At 32.0% G+C, this 16,163-nt stretch overlaps 1 protein-coding gene across 1 annotated transcript; it reads left to right on the top strand.

Moving 5' to 3' along the window:
- Nucleotides 1-705: 705 nt before the first annotated feature.
- LOC133290126 (uncharacterized) lies at nucleotides 706-4,268 on the top strand (the record flags this gene model as incomplete). Its single annotated transcript, XM_061488186.1, has 4 exons — nucleotides 706-874; nucleotides 1,143-1,259; nucleotides 2,991-3,077; nucleotides 3,671-4,268. Coding segments are annotated over 4 exons (562 nt in total), but the record flags the coding sequence as incomplete, so codon positions are not given.
- Nucleotides 4,269-16,163: the final 11,895 nt, after the last annotated feature.

Here is a 16,163-nt window from a genome sequence, read left to right as displayed (position 1 = left end):
TGAATATTTTATATATATATACACTCACACACACACATATATGCTGGAAGAGGTTTGTGCTTGGACAAAGGCTGTAAAATATATCTGCCGCCACCACTGCATGCCACTGTAATTTCTAGCTCGCTGCTGTCATAGCTTGCCATCACTCTCTGGAATCACAGCTTTCAAATGGGTCTCTGTTTGGGGATGAGGAAAACCCTAACCAGACACAAAATTCGGCATGTTCCAGATACTTGTACGCCTATGAAACTGACTGCGTACCCATGCTTCAAAGCCTTTCTCCATTCCCCCTTAGATCCCTATAGTCCTTAGCTAACAAAAAAATAAGAAAGAAAATCACATTGAATCTCATACACATTGGTGAAATATTTTAAGCACATGTTTATCTTGATGAAAAGAAGTTTCTTCGTAACAGGATTTTCTTGGCATGTTTAGTGCCAATAAGTTGGATTTTTGAATGAAATTTTACTTAGTCTATGCCTTAAATTCTTTTATGTCTTATGCCTTTAATTTACCTGCAGAGTTTATTATTTATTTATTTATTTTGTTCATTTTTGGTACATAGTACTTTAACTTTGCTGCATCTCCAATTTTGATTGTGTGGCAGATGTATCTTTGGTCACTCAACTTGTTGAAAGATTTTGAATCTAGTCTGTGGCTGCTCATCAGTTATATTCATATTTAGTCCCCACTTCTCTGTTTCAGGTTCAATCTAACTTTTCAAGAAAACATAGATGATGTTGATGGTTCTGACAAAGGGAGAGAAGAAGATGGAAGACCCTGTTTGTCTGCAATAGATAGAAGCGATGGTTTTCTAGATAGGGAACTTGCTGCCAGTGGCTTTACTAGAAAGAATGAAAAGGATATTCAGAGGGTAAAATGATTTTCTTGTTTTATGTGGGAAGGAGAGGAAACTATAGAGACCATTCTGTATCAGAATGCAAGTTAATTTTGCTTTTTCATTCTCCACCGCTTTTTGCTTAGCTGCCAACACCCAACATGGAATTTCTATATTGCAAAGCATAATATGATCATTGTACTTAGGGATTGGACTTGTCTCTTTTTAGTTATAATGCATGGGATTGTCAAGTGTTCATCTTGCATTTGATTCTGCCTCAAAGCTCTTCAAATTTGATGTGCAGTTCATTGAAGGCAGGGCAGATAGTGATACAAATTCAGATAGTGAAGGGGCTGACTCAGTGGAAGATCTGAACGAAGCAAACATTAAAGATGGTGATTTTTCACATTTGTTGGAGCCGGTAATATTTCGATTAGCTTTTGTGATCATTAAAGAGATGCAGGCTATGCATTTCATATTCTGAGAATTTCTGTGGTTTTCTTTTTGAATGTTATGTTTTTTGGTATAGAAAATGGAAAAGGGAATTGCTATTTATTATATATTGATAAGATCACTTAGAGGGAAAGAAGTATGTGTAGAGAGGAGGATCATATCCTTAACAATGACAGCTGAACAAAACAAAGAAAATAGAAACGTGCTCATCTGTTATAGTGATTGTCCTCTAGAGTTCATAAAATATTAATACTGTAACATAACAAATCTTAGGACTTAGATGTGTTCTTGGAAAAGGGCATTTTGTTCAAAACATGATAATATAGCTTAGATAGCACATTGCAATTAAAACCTTTCTCTCCTTTGCTCTGCAAAAGCCTTAGGAAAATTATAAAATGAAAATATTCAGCTAAAATGACACACACACACACGCAAGATATCAAATCAAGCAGTTTGTTATCTTACTCAAGCAAGTACCTGAGTTTTAACTTTTGATAATAGTGTGATCACTCTGGGATCATGGTCAGAATATTCTTGAAATTTCAACTTTTGCATTTTTGTAAGTACAAATGAAATTTTTATAAATATTATATCTCTCCTTTCAAATATGTAAGGGTAATGCTTCATATAAGGATTGCCCTCACCCTATTATCGCTAGTTGGGTTTTAATAAACGGTGGTTTATCATATCCCTCTCCTAAAAAAGGATTTTGGTAAAATTAGAGAAGAATTCTTGTGCTGATATTTGTTGTTCAGTAACAATGAACTGCTAATCAATTACTGGCTGCTACTCATTAATTGTTCTTAAACTGAATATTTTCACCAAGAATTCCTTTTTCGTAATTTTTTATGGATTTTCTGTTTGGCTGATTGAATGGTTGTACTGGGTAGAGTTCACCAGTAATAAGAATATAGAGGAAAATTTTGTAAGTACATTATTGATGCTTATTAGCTATGTATCCACAAAAGGCTGTAGTAGTAATCTGGAAGCCTTGTCAAAAGTGATGGAAGTGGATTGTGCCAACATCATGTGGCAATGAAGATAACCATGGTAGATATGAATCAGGAAATCAGTTCCATTTTATCCAACAACCTCTGTAAATGCAAGGGAAGGGCTCAAATTTGCTATTAAATGAACCGTGTCATAGTAAACATTACACATCAGCAGATTCACAGGCAACATGAGTAAACATAAGTCAGCCAGATATGTGACTTCAAATCAAGAATGACCCCTCTATGAAGGATGGACTAAAATTAGTTAGGTATTATATCTAGTTTTAAGTAAAGGATAGTGGCCTTTTAAAATCTGTAATATTACAAACAACATATAATTGATTCAAATGGAGATTATGGATATTTGTTAAGCAAACCAGTGCTGAAGAACTTAGGAAGATCTGTTTAACAATTGGAAGAATACCAAACTTGCCTTTTGGGCTTGAGGAGGTCGAGCTTGAAGCTTTTCTGTTAAGAATATGAGAATAAATGTGGGAGCTTCTGTGAGATGTAAATTTGAAATACCAATACTTAACATGAAATTGGTTTAATAGTACATACTGACTGGTTGGCATACTGGCATAGACTGACTGACTAGATTTTTTCAGCTTATTTCATTAGTTGAGCAATTATGTTTTCTGCAATCTTGATTTAAGGATTGGTGTTTTACTTATATAAAATGAAAACCATATTTTTTAATTAACCAGGTTGACGGACATGAAAGTATGGGAATAGAGGAGAGCTATGAAGCGGGTGAAAGAAGTACCTCTGACAAGGAGGATGGAAGTGACAAGGTGTGTTATCTCAAATTCTCAATGTTATGTTTATGCTGCTTCCTTGGCCTCTGCCTAATATTTGATTCAAAGAATTTTAAGAATTTTAAGTCTGGTTGGTTCATGATTAGTTCTTTGGGTAGCAGTGTATGGCTTATTAACAATGAATAGTATGCTTGTGCTTCTCTAGTGCATCTCTTTTTAATTTCTTTTAGTACACCGTAGTTTGTTATCAACGAGTGCATGGGTCATGGAGTTAACCCAAAAAGGATAGGGTATGACTGGGAGCACATTGAATTTCCAAATGTAGAATTTTCTCATACTTAGGCTCATTTTATTATCGTAACTTTGCTTGGAGTAGAATATTATTTCCCAGTATTTCCTCTTGAATCGTTCAGTAAAAGTAAAGTATTTAACAAGACATTCTTTTATTAAAAAAGTGGTAAAAGTGTGATGTGAGGGTACCTTGCATGCTTCCTTAATTCAGTTCGTAAGAGTAGTAGTTCTAAAGGATAATTGTTTTTTAAATGAATCTTATCTTATAGATAGTTTATATGATACATGTTATTTGGCCTTTGCATCAGAACCATAATGGTAGTAATTTTGATTTACAGGAAGAACATAATCAAAATGCAATGGAAAATGAAGCTGAGCTCGCAAAGAGCTTGAATAAGCAGAGACAACGTGCCATAGCAGCCTCTCATAGAGGACGGAAGACCTTTGCATCCAGGAATTCCTACAAAGACAAGGGTGGTAGGTCATCTCACAATTCTAAAATACAGAAACAGTTGAGCAGCTGGTGAGATTTGGGTGACAAAACCCATGTGATTGACCACATGGTTATGGAATATGTTATAAAGAACTAGAAAAGAATATAGTTTTATCCGTGCCATCTATCACAAGCATTAAAGTTTGGTTGGCATCATAGACTTATTTACATCAAAATATATGTTCAAACATATATAACGTAAGGAGATAGGAAAGCAAATAGGTTGTGTCTGTTGTACACGAGTATTTTTTTTTTGCCTATGGAGTATAATTATATCCCTTTTGCGTCGGTTATTTTCATTTGGAATGAAAATTTTGCCTTTACTATATTAGTGGGAATTTTTCTTCACTCAGTTTTTTTTTTTGGTAGGACTGAAAGCAACAATGAATTATCTCTACTATGTTGTCTGCTTATAAGATTTCAATTGTCAGAAATGCATAAGCTTAGGGCCTTACTATTTTATTTTATTTTGGTACAAGGGCCTTACTATTTTAGTTATAAACACTCAGATGTTTCTTGCCTTCAAATTGCAAAACGTTTATCCTATCTGTGATTGAAGGGAGGTAGGGTATCAAATTTTGAAACGATTAATTGATGCTAAATCTTCAAATTGCTCTCCGAGTGATCTGTTCGAAGAACCAGCGCTAAGTCGTTGGAGCTTATCTTCTAGCGAAGGGTTTGATTGCCATTTTCTTCTATTTCCTTTTGAAAACTTATTTGTTTATTTATCTATCTATTACGCATTATTGTTGGTTCCCTTTATTGCTGGATGCCACCCACTTAAATTGCTGATGTGACAGTCTAAAAAAAAAAAATTCATTAAATTCGCCTAAAGATTTATAACCAAAAATAAAATATCACTAAACGCAATTTCATCCTTAGATGGGTATTATTCATTCTGGAAAAGTTATATTTATAATTTATTATAATTATATTTTAGCTGTTGATTTTTGTGAATTAATAATTATTATTTATTGTGAATTAATAATTAATTGATTAATTTGATTTGTGAAAATAATAATTGTTGATTGGTGAAAATCAACGATTAAGATATAATTGTAAGAGATTATAAATAAAGATAAATTTTAAGTATAATCTTTCTTGTTCATTCTATCTTAACTATTTATAATATTGACGCGGTCGTTAACAATTTTTAATGTCAATAGTTGGTTGACTAAGATGGGTTATTGTCAACATGGATATGATAAAGAGGTACATGAAATGGTGCTTAAGAATATTGTATTTGTTGCAGGAGGCTCTTTAAGAAGCATTAAATTTCTTTAAGAACATTTACAAAAGTTGTATAGAGATAATATTGATGTTGTTCGGGATTTAAAGCAATTTAATTTAGGGTTTGATGTTTTTTTACGTTATAAGAGATAAAATTATTTTCTACACACACATAAAATATGTGATGTTCATATAGGCTCATATAAAAAGAAGAGAAAGAAGAAAATATGAGTCTCACATATTTTTTTATTTTTTATATATATAAAAAATAATTTTATTTTCGCGATATATTAAACCATTTAATTTAAATAAGCAATTGACTGTGGCGAACACATTTTAAGAAAGAAATATTTGAGTTCCGCTCATTTCTACCTCATGTCTGAAGAAAAATAGATGTGCCTAGTTTTAGGCTTTTAGAACACAAGATCTATATATGAGAACTGGCTAGAACAAAAAATGAACCACGAGAGACAAGATTTTGAGCAAGTAAAGTAGCAGAGAAACTATAGTATTTTATAAATTACAGGTATTTATAATATAAATACCCTACACTCCTCACCTATAGAAAGCAAATAACCAAAAACTATCCTAAATTTTTCCATGCTCCCCCCCCCCCAAAAAAAAAAAAACTTCCCATGAATTAACATTGTAGCTATTAGCCTGTAGTTTATTATAATTATCTAGTATTTTAAAATTCAGAAACATATTTCTATACTGACGGCAGATAAGTTATCGCATTCACTCTAAAAACGACATCGTTTTGGGATTGAAAGATTAAAAAGAAATAATGATAAAAATTATTATAACCCTGAAATAAATTAAAATTATAAAAATACCTTGATATTCACCTCAAAACAACGTTATTTCGGGTTAAATGTAGATAACTTATATGCATTTAGTGCAGAAAAATGAACCCTTTATAATTTTATCTCCATCTCAAAAGTGTAGCTAAAATTCTTTCCAAAAAATAATTTAATTTTGTTTTTTGGTATCCAAAAATAATTTAAATTTACTTTAACACTCTTTGTACTTCATTATTATATTTATGAGTCTTGTTTATCTCATTTTACATGAGATAAAAAATTTTCCTACACAAAAAAAAAGGTTTGGGACCTACCACTATTTTTTCTCTCTTTTCTTACATGTGGGTCCCACTTGTAATTTTATTTCTACAACATGAGGTAACTATTTTCCTACAACATAAGAAAAATATTTTCATATATTTATATAGGAAAAATATTTCTTTTGCAATAGGAGATAAATTTATTCCTATCAACCTAAAATAATATCGTTTTAGGGTTTAACAAAAAAGTAAGGGTATTTTAAAAATTTTACTTCTTACTTTATCATGAATTTTACTAAAATACCCGTATTTTTTTTTAACTACAAATCAACATCGTTCAGAGTTGCAAAAGATAACTTTATATCATGTTGCAGTTAATATCTTATGTTGTAGAAGAGAGTATATCTTATGCTAAGACACAAAGTGGTGGAGCCCAACCCTAAAAAGAAAAGAAAAGGAAATGACAGCACATTTATCGAAATGTCTATGACATAAGATAATAGTCTCCTACAACATGAGACTATATATATATATATATATATATATACACATCTCATATAGAGGCAGGATCTTTTGACACCAGTGTTAAATTTAAAATTTGACATCTCATCTGAGAGCCGTTAGATTAAAAAAGATCAATGACTCTGATTTGTAAACATGTGACACCATTGATCTTTTTTTATCTAACAGCTCTCAGATGAGGTGTCAAATTTCAAATTTTATACTGATGTCAAAGGATCCTACCTCATTTATATATATGGGTATTGAGTTGTGAACGATTCTTATTAGTTCTTTTCTCTTATTTATTTAAGAAATCAAGAATCAAACTCACCTAATTATTACCATTGTTTTTATAAACTTCTTTAACATGTCTAGTGTTAGGTGTAATAATATGTAAATATATTATTGAATTAACTTATGTTGTATTTAAAAAAAAATAATCAGAAGCTTCCTGCGAGAACTAAAAAAAAATTTCTTCAAGAGAATAATCTTTACTAAACATGAATTAAATATTGTTGTGCTAGCGTTTATGTGCCTAAATCTGATTTTGCAAAAAGAGTGATGTGATTTCTTTCAGGTGAACTTTGGTTGTACATACTACTATAAAATTAAGGGTCTAAACTGGATGCACTGGGTTCAGATTTCACATAACCCGACCCAACATTATCACGAGTGACGACCAAATTTTGTAGGCCAGTCTTGACCCAGTTATGAGATCAAAGCAAAAATTCAATAAATCCACCATTCTCTGACGGAGTAATCTTTTTTCTGCTTTTGCTTCTAAACAGGCTTAGGCCAGTGTGTGATAAGGTAACATGCCCAATTTGAGGTAGTTGTAAATTAATGACTGTTCCATAAAATTTACGTGGGTAGTTGTGTTGAATTGTTGCACTTGCAAATGCAGCAATCAAGATGATAGCTACTTTACAGGCATACAACGGACATGATTCATGAGGATAACAGAGATGACATTCAAATATTTAATTTTTTTCATACACTTTTTTTTAAAACATTTATATCTAGACAGAGATTGGTTACGTCACTGCAAGAAAGCGGAGAATTAATGACGATGTGCTCCAATGTTAGCTCCGCTTAAATACAATTAAGTGATTACTCATTTTAAAAAAAAAACATTTTGTATATTCATAAGAAAGAAAGTTCAAAGAAACGAGTGATAGTAGTCTTAAATTGAGTTATTCCTCTCAGGTTAATTGTCACTGCTCAAATTGAATCGCGCTGCCCAGAGTCCATTGGCATTTTGGGATTTTTGTGTGTGGATAAATGATAAAGATGAGAACAAATTTAAAACAGGTTGTCCTCGGTTGTAGCTTAAGTCATCAGTTACAAGGATATGATGAGGCTGTAGGATTATGGATTGAATCATCAGATGAATCTGTAATTAATGTGGCTGTTATGATATGATTGTTATTATTTGTATTTCAAATTCAAATTGTAGATAAGTCCTCTGTTTTTACCTTTTGTAATATTCACGTCTATATAGGAGATTCCTTTGTATAGTGAAAATGGAACATAGCAAATACCATTTCTATTAATAAACCACAAGTATTTTCAATTGGAGAAAATCTTGTTTGAAGAAGAAACATTCACATCAAGAGACTAGCTCTCTTAAAGGGATTTTCTTTTTGTATTCTCAAGGACTTGAACCCAAAATCTTGTTTAAGCAAAATCAAGTAGAGCTGGCAAATAAAGTTCGACTTGGCGGGTCAACACGCCCCACACGCTAAACGGGGCGACGCGGACTGAGTTTTTCAACGCATCTCAAAAGCGGTGCAGACTCATTTTTTGGCGGGCATAGGGCTTCCCAAACATACATAAATAAATGCTTTAGTTTTGTGTCTCTGTGTGCTTCCCATACATATATGTGCGTATGGGAACAACATATATAAGTACGTTGTTATTTTTATTGTGTCTGTGTGTGGATACATAAAGGATCTTATGTAATGGCTTTATTATTATTGCAACTAATTAATGAGGATTTAACTAAAGAAATGGCTCATTAATTCTTTTAATTTTTTGCACAAAAATCACATTTAAAACAAGTTTGAAATAGAAAAGAGGAAGAAAGATGGAGCCGCATGTCTTATTCTCAAGGAAGGATCCAAAATATCTTTTACACGTTTTATTCTCTTCCTTCAGCTATTTCTTGCAACTTAATCCCATTCATTAAGCTACTGTCTTGAGTTTCCACTTCATGTCTATTACATAGGGAAATTGTTGATCATACAACTTATTGCTGATCATGACATGCTTGGTGAGACTTTATTATCATTTGCTATTTTTAGTTTGACATTTCATGTAATGAAAATGTAACCTTTAATGCCAAGTGTTTCTTCTCTCTCTCTCTCTCAGTTTTGGGTGTTTGATGTGAAATTATACCTCTGTCATATAAATTCTAAGGGCCTGGACCATAGAAATACTGCTCATGAAGAGGAAATTTATTGCACAACATAAAATGAAGGCTCTGACCTTATTTCGAAAATGTGGGCGGATAATGTAGTAGCATGCCTGAATAAAATAAGAGAAAATTTCTCTTTCACCTATGGTTTGTGTGTGTATCATTTAGCACTCTATGGTTTAAAGATTATCACTTATATTCATTATAATTTCATCATTTTTTATTTAACCCCCCCCCCCCCCCCCCGAATAAATAAAATACCCTCATAATGTAAAATGTCAAAAATACCCATGGTAAACAAAATAAAACCCCCTAAATGGGTGAAAATTTCCAAATAGCTGTAAATCCCCTGAATTGGTTTAAAAATATCAATTCTATAAATACCCATCGCAAATAAAACACAAAATTACTTTTTATGTGTAATTAGAATATATCTTTTATATAACTCGTCAAATTATTTTTATGACTTTTGTTGCTCTAAATCAAATCAGTGAGAGGATTTTCCAACTCGCGGCCATCTCTTATAAACAAGTTGAGGTATGAAACCAAAGTACTTTTGTGTGTGTGTGTGTGTGTGTGTGTTGAAAATGAGTTCTATGAAATTGTGTATAGAAGGAATAATTGAATCACAAAGTGCATGGAAAACGTCCTAATAATAATTTTTGTTGGTGAATTTAATTAACTATAATTTAATCATGTCGTAACTATAAAAGAAATAGGGTGAAAATGATAAAAGTGCTCTTTTTTTAAGTCATCCTTAACATGCATATTTAGTTACACGCGGACAGGGTACACAAAATACAACCCCAAATCATTGGGTGAAAATTTTTGTCCACGACGTCGATCCTCTTAGTTTTAGCTCCAACGGTCCACAACACTATACCTAACGAAAAATATCCTTGTCTCATCTATAAAAGCGGTGTTAGGCACCCAAACCACAAACCACAAAAATCAGATCCAAACACAATGTCTAACAGTTTTGGTAACACTGTCAGCAAGATAGTAGAAACCTTGGCCGATGCAAGTAAGACAAAGATTACAACTGACAATGTGTTATGTAACACGAGTCCTAGCAAGCAGAACTTCGACGTATGCAAAGTTAATACCGGAATTGAATTTCGCGCATATGAGAGTATTCATCGCAATCTTCCGAACACTGTGACAAAAAGCTCATTTAACAACGTGTCCGACAATCAAAGTTTCGGAACTGCCCAGATCAACATGGGCATTAAGATGAGGTACCCTAAACCTTAAGTAGTGTTGTTTGCATGTTCGAGAAGCTTTCATAGGGCTTCCCAAACATACATAAATTAATGTTTTTGTTTTGTGTGTCGCTATGTGCTTCCCATACATATATGTGTGTATGGGAACAACATATATAAGTACGTTGTTATTTTTATTGTGTCTGTGTTATTATTGCAACTACTTAATGAGGATTTAACTAAAGAAATGGCTTATTAATTCTTTTAATTTTTTGCACAAAAATAAGATTTAAAACAAATTTGAAATAGAAAGGAGGAAGAAAGATGGAACCACATGTCTTATTCTTAAGGAAGGATACAAATATATCTTTTACACGTTTTATTCACTTCCTTCAGCTGTTTCTTGCAACTTAATCCCATGCATTAAGCTACTGTCTTGAGTTTCCACTTCATGTCTATTACATAGGAAAATTGCTGGTCATACAACTTAACACAACTTATTGCTGATCATGACATGCTTGGTGAGACTTTATTATCATTTTCTATTTTTAGTTTGACATTTCATGTAATAAAAATGTAACCTTTAATGCTGAGTGTTTCTTCTCTATCTATCTCTCTCTCTCTCTCTCTCTCTCTCTCTCTCTCTCAATTTTGGGTGTTTGATGTGAAATTTTGCTTCTGCCATATAAATTCTAATGGCATGGGCCATAGAAATATTGCTCATTAAGAGGAAATTTATTGCACAACATAAAATGAAGGTTCTGACCTTATTTCGAAAATGTGGGCGAATAATGTAGTAGCATATCTGAATAAAATAAGAGAAAATTTCTCTTTCACCTATGGTTTGTGTGTGTATCATTTAGCACTCTATGGTTTAAAGATTATCACTTATATCCATTATAATTTCATCATTTGTTATTTAACACCCCCCCGAATAAATAAAATACCCTCATAATGTAAAATATCAAAAATACTCATGGTAAACAAAATACAATCCCCTAAATGGGTGAAAATTTCCAAATAGCTGTAAATCCCCTAAATTTGTTTAAAAATACCATTTTTATAAATAAACATCGCAAATAAAACACAAAATTACCTTTTATGTGTAATTAACATTTATCTTTTATATATCTCGTCAAATTATTTCTATGACTTTTTTTGCTCCAAATCAAATCGGTGAGATGATTTTCCAACTCGCGGCCATCTCTTGTAAACAAGCTGAGGTATGAAACCAAAGTACTTTTGTGTGTGTGTGTTGAAAATGAGTTCTGTGAAATTGTGTACTGAGGGAATAGTTGAATCACAAAGTGCATGGAAAGTGTCCTAATAATAATTTTTGTTGGTGAATTTAATTAACTATAATTTAATCATTTCATAACTATAAAAGAAACCGGGTGAAAATGATAAATGTGCTCTTTTTTTAAGTCATCCTTGACATGCATATTCAGTTATACGCGAAGACAGGGTACACAAATTACAACCCCAAAACAATGGGTGAAAAATTATAAAGGTTGTAGAAAATAAAGCCAATATCAAAGAGAGAAAAAATAAAGCCAATACCATAGTCTTTAGGTCTTTCATATCTTTCATGGTATTGGTTCTCCTAGAGAGTCACAGATCCCCCCTCCACTAACAAACACAAAACTCACAATCTCAACCATCCATTTTGTCCACGTCATTGATCCTCTTAGTTTTAGATCCAACGGTCCACAACGCTATACCAAGTAATCACAGGGTGTAACAAAAATATCCTTGTCTCATCTATAAAAGGAGGTGTTAGGCACCCAAACCACAAACCACAAAAATCAGATCCAAACACAATGTCTAACAGTATTGGCAACACTGTCAGCAAGATAGTAAAAACCTTGGCCGATCCAAGTAAGACAAAGATTACAACTGACAATGTGCTATGCAACATGAGTCCTGGCAAGCAGAACTTCAACGTATATGAAGTTAATACTGGAATTGAATTTCCCGCAGATGAGAGTATTCCTTGCAATCTTTCGAACACTGTGACAAAAGGCTCATTTAACAACGTGTCTGGCGATCAAAGTTTTGGAACTGCCCGGATCAACACGGACATTAAGATGATGGACCCTAAACCTTAAGTAGTGTTGTTTGTATGTTTGAGAAGCTTTCATAGGGCTTCCAAAATATATATTTGGGTATTGGGTTGTGAATGATTCTTATTAGTTATTTTCTCTTATTTATTTAAGAAATCAAGAATCAAATTCACCTAATTATTACCATTGTATAAACTTCTTTAACATGTCTACTGTTAGGTGTAATAATATGTAAATATATGATTGAATTAGCTTATTTTTTATTTCAAAAAAATAATCAGAAGCTTCTTGCGAGGACTAAAAAAAAAATTCTTCAAGAGAATAATCTTTACAAAACATGAATTAAATATTATTGTGCTAGCTTTTATGTGCCTAAATCTGATTTTGCAAAAAGAGTGTTGTGATTTCTTTTGGGTGAACTTTGGTTGTACGTACTACTATAAAATTAAGGGTCTAAACTGAATGCATTGGGTTCAGATTTCACATAATCCGGCCCAACAATATCACGAGTGAGGACCACATTTTTTAGGCTAGTCTTGACCCAATTATGAAATCAAAGTAGAAATTCAATGGGCCCTATGTTTGAGTTGGCTTACTTTTATTAAAAAAGAAAACAAAAATCCACCATTCTCTGACGGAGTAATCTTTTTTCTGCTTTTGCTTCTTAACAGGCTTGGGCCTGTGAGTGATGAGATAACAGGCCCAATTTGAGGACCATGTAACAAATTTTTTTTTATGCTATGCTTGTAAATTAGTGACTGTTCCATAAAATTTACATAGATAGTTGTGCTGAATTGTTGCACTTGCAAATGCAGCAATCAAGATGATAACTACTTTACAGGCTTACAACGGACCTGATTCATGAGGATAACAAAGATGACATTCAAATATTTATATTTTTTCTTACACTTTTTTTTAAACATTTGTGTCGAGACAGAGATTGGTTATGTGACTTACGTCACTGCAAAAAAGCAGAGAATTAATGACGATGTGCTCCAATATTAGCTCCGCTTACATACAATTAAGTGATTACTCATTTTTTTTAAAAATAATATTTTGTAAATGGGAAATGTGTGTGTCCATTTAAAAGACACAAATTTAGATCCTTTTAAAAGAAAGATAGATATAAAAAGATATGGATCCCACTGAAAAAAAAAGTGTGAGTCCCACCTCTTTGTATCTATCTATCTCTTAAAAGGATATATTTTGTTTCCTTTAAAAGGATACACACTTTTTCCTTTGTAAATTCATAAGAAAGAAAGTTCAAAGAAACGAGTGATAGCAATTTTAAATTGAGTCCTTCCTCTTAGGTTAATTGTCACTGCTCAGATTGAATCATGCTGCTGAGAGTCCATTGGCATTTTGGGATTTTTGTGTGTGGATAAATGATAAAGATGATATCAAATTCAAAATAGGTTGTTGCTAGTTGTAGCTAAGTCATCAGTTACAAGGATATGATGAGGCTATAGGATTATGTGTTGAGTCATTTGATGAAGCTGTTATGATATTATTATGCCCTGTGTCATCTAATGAAATTGTAATTATTGTGGTTGTTATGATAGGATTATGATTGTTTGTATTTCAAATTCAAATTGTAGATAAGTCCTCTATTTTTACCTTTTGTAATATTCACGTCTATATAGGACATTCTTTTGTACAGTGAAAATGAAACATAGCAAATACCATTTCTATTAATAAACCACATGTATTTTCTATGGGAGGAAATCATGTTCAAACAGAAAATTTTCACATCATGAGACTATCTCTCTTAAAGGAATTTTTTTATATTCACAAGGACTTGAACCCAAAATTCTTCTTAAGCGAAATCAAGCATTAACTACTTGAATCAATCCCCTTTGGTGCATTTTGGGATTTAAGCAGTACTAGCAAAGACAAATAATTAAATATTATGTAACTATGGTTCAAAAAATAACGAATTAGGAACATTTTGTTAATATTACTAACTAATCAACTAAGAACTGATGGGGTCATTTTGGACTCTCAGATATCTACTATTTTAGTTAACTTATTTCTTGAATTGATAATATGTTAATTTGAAATTGCAAGCTTTTTTTTTTCTTTTTTTTGATAACAAAATTGCAAGCTTTTTAGTTTCTTCCAATGGACATATTAAAGATAGGGAGTGATAAAAGAAATTTTTTTTTACATATTTCTGCCATTTCCCTAGAGATTTATTATTAGTAAGGAAAAAATTGTTCCTAATTGAAATAAAGATTTGAAGTTGCAAGCTTTGTTGAATTGATGATATGTGCCTGAAATTTGAAGTTGCAAGCTTTATGGAATTGATGACATATATGTAGATCACTTTAATCAATTAAGCCTCACAACTTAGATGGCATGACAGGTTTTATAGAAAATGTGAGTACCCAAGTTTTTTAATTACATACTATATTGTTCACTTTAGGAACGATTCTTTTGTAAGAATACCTTATCCACCCCAGGCCTACAGAAGAAACTATTCACACTCTTACTTAGAAAACGAACCACCTGCTCTAGAGGGCAATGGACTATCACTTACCCCTTTTCAACTATTCAAAATGTCATCATTCTTACCGTTTATGCGTGCTAGCTAGTGTGGTTTCTCGAATTGAATTTGGTCTACTACTCGTATTGTGCTTTTTTTGTGCTCCTCTTTTACGATTTACATCACATCGCTATAGAGGAACTGGGAAACTTTGCTACTATTTGAACTTTGAAAAGTCATGCATTTTGGGCCTTTGGCTCCTTGATGGGCCTAATAGACTGATTATTTTATGTCATTGTTATCTATCTCTGAATAGAAATCTATATATATAGTTAAAACCCTCTGCTAGCCTATAGAATTGAATTCTACATAGGAATAAAAAAGCTATTAATTGTTGCTCAATCATGCATCCTTATTGGAAAACATCAGCATCCAATTTTTCCTCCAAACCAATCAATCACCTGAGCTGAGCCTATATGATTGAGAATCGCATTCTATAACAGTAGTTATAAACTTATAATATATTGGTGGAGCTTGCATTTAAACCAAAGTAGTATCTTTTTTTTTTTTTTTTTTTTTTTTTTTTTTGGAAACAAATCAAAGTATTTTCTAATAACTTTCAACTACACCACTTGAAATATCCAAAGGAAGCTTTACGGATACACCAACTTACAATCGTTTAGATCAATTTGTTAGATTGACAATTAATTTAAAGAATCATAGCATGTGAAAGTGCGGTTTTAAAGTTGCTTTCTGTCTACTGGTGGCCTAAGTGCGTAGCTATATTATTAATTAGTTTAGTTTCATCAAATGATTTTTAAGTTCGTGAACTGTCACTTGTCATGTTTATATGTGCTATTGATCATTCTCTTTCCACATTTTTGTAAAAGAAAAATATATATAAAAATGGCGTCATCAAGTGTTTTTCCCTTTCTTTCTTAATTTTTATTTTCTATTTAGACGGCGATGATAATAAAATAGAATATTTCACAACCGCAAGAACAAATTCTATTGAGTCTAATTGCAAATTAGTTAAAATTATCCGTAGGAGATTCAGCTCTAACTTTTTCTTTAATCTATTTTGTTAATCGTTTGTTCATTATTTATAAAATTATGCACAATTATACCAGTTAACAATATTTTAAAATATCACACATATTTTTTGAATTATCTCTCATAATTCCAAAAACTATTCAAACCATGGATATTTTTTAATAAAATATTAAAAAAGGTCAATTTACCCTTTTAATCATGGTGCGAAGAGGACATGGAAAGAGATATATACAAGATCTTCACTTTTGTCATCATTTAAATAAAAATTGTACTAATTTTTATTTATAAGGTTACTTGTATATAGATGCTTAACATTCTAGTTGTG

The sequence above is a fragment of the Gastrolobium bilobum genome, unplaced genomic scaffold, assembly GCF_033153095.1.
Source record: "Gastrolobium bilobum isolate Gb01-03AN ecotype WA unplaced genomic scaffold, APGP_CSIRO_Gbil_v1 utg17599, whole genome shotgun sequence".
Classification (NCBI taxonomy): domain Eukaryota; kingdom Viridiplantae; phylum Streptophyta; class Magnoliopsida; order Fabales; family Fabaceae; genus Gastrolobium; species Gastrolobium bilobum.
This window is presented reverse-complemented; position numbering and strand designations above follow the sequence as displayed.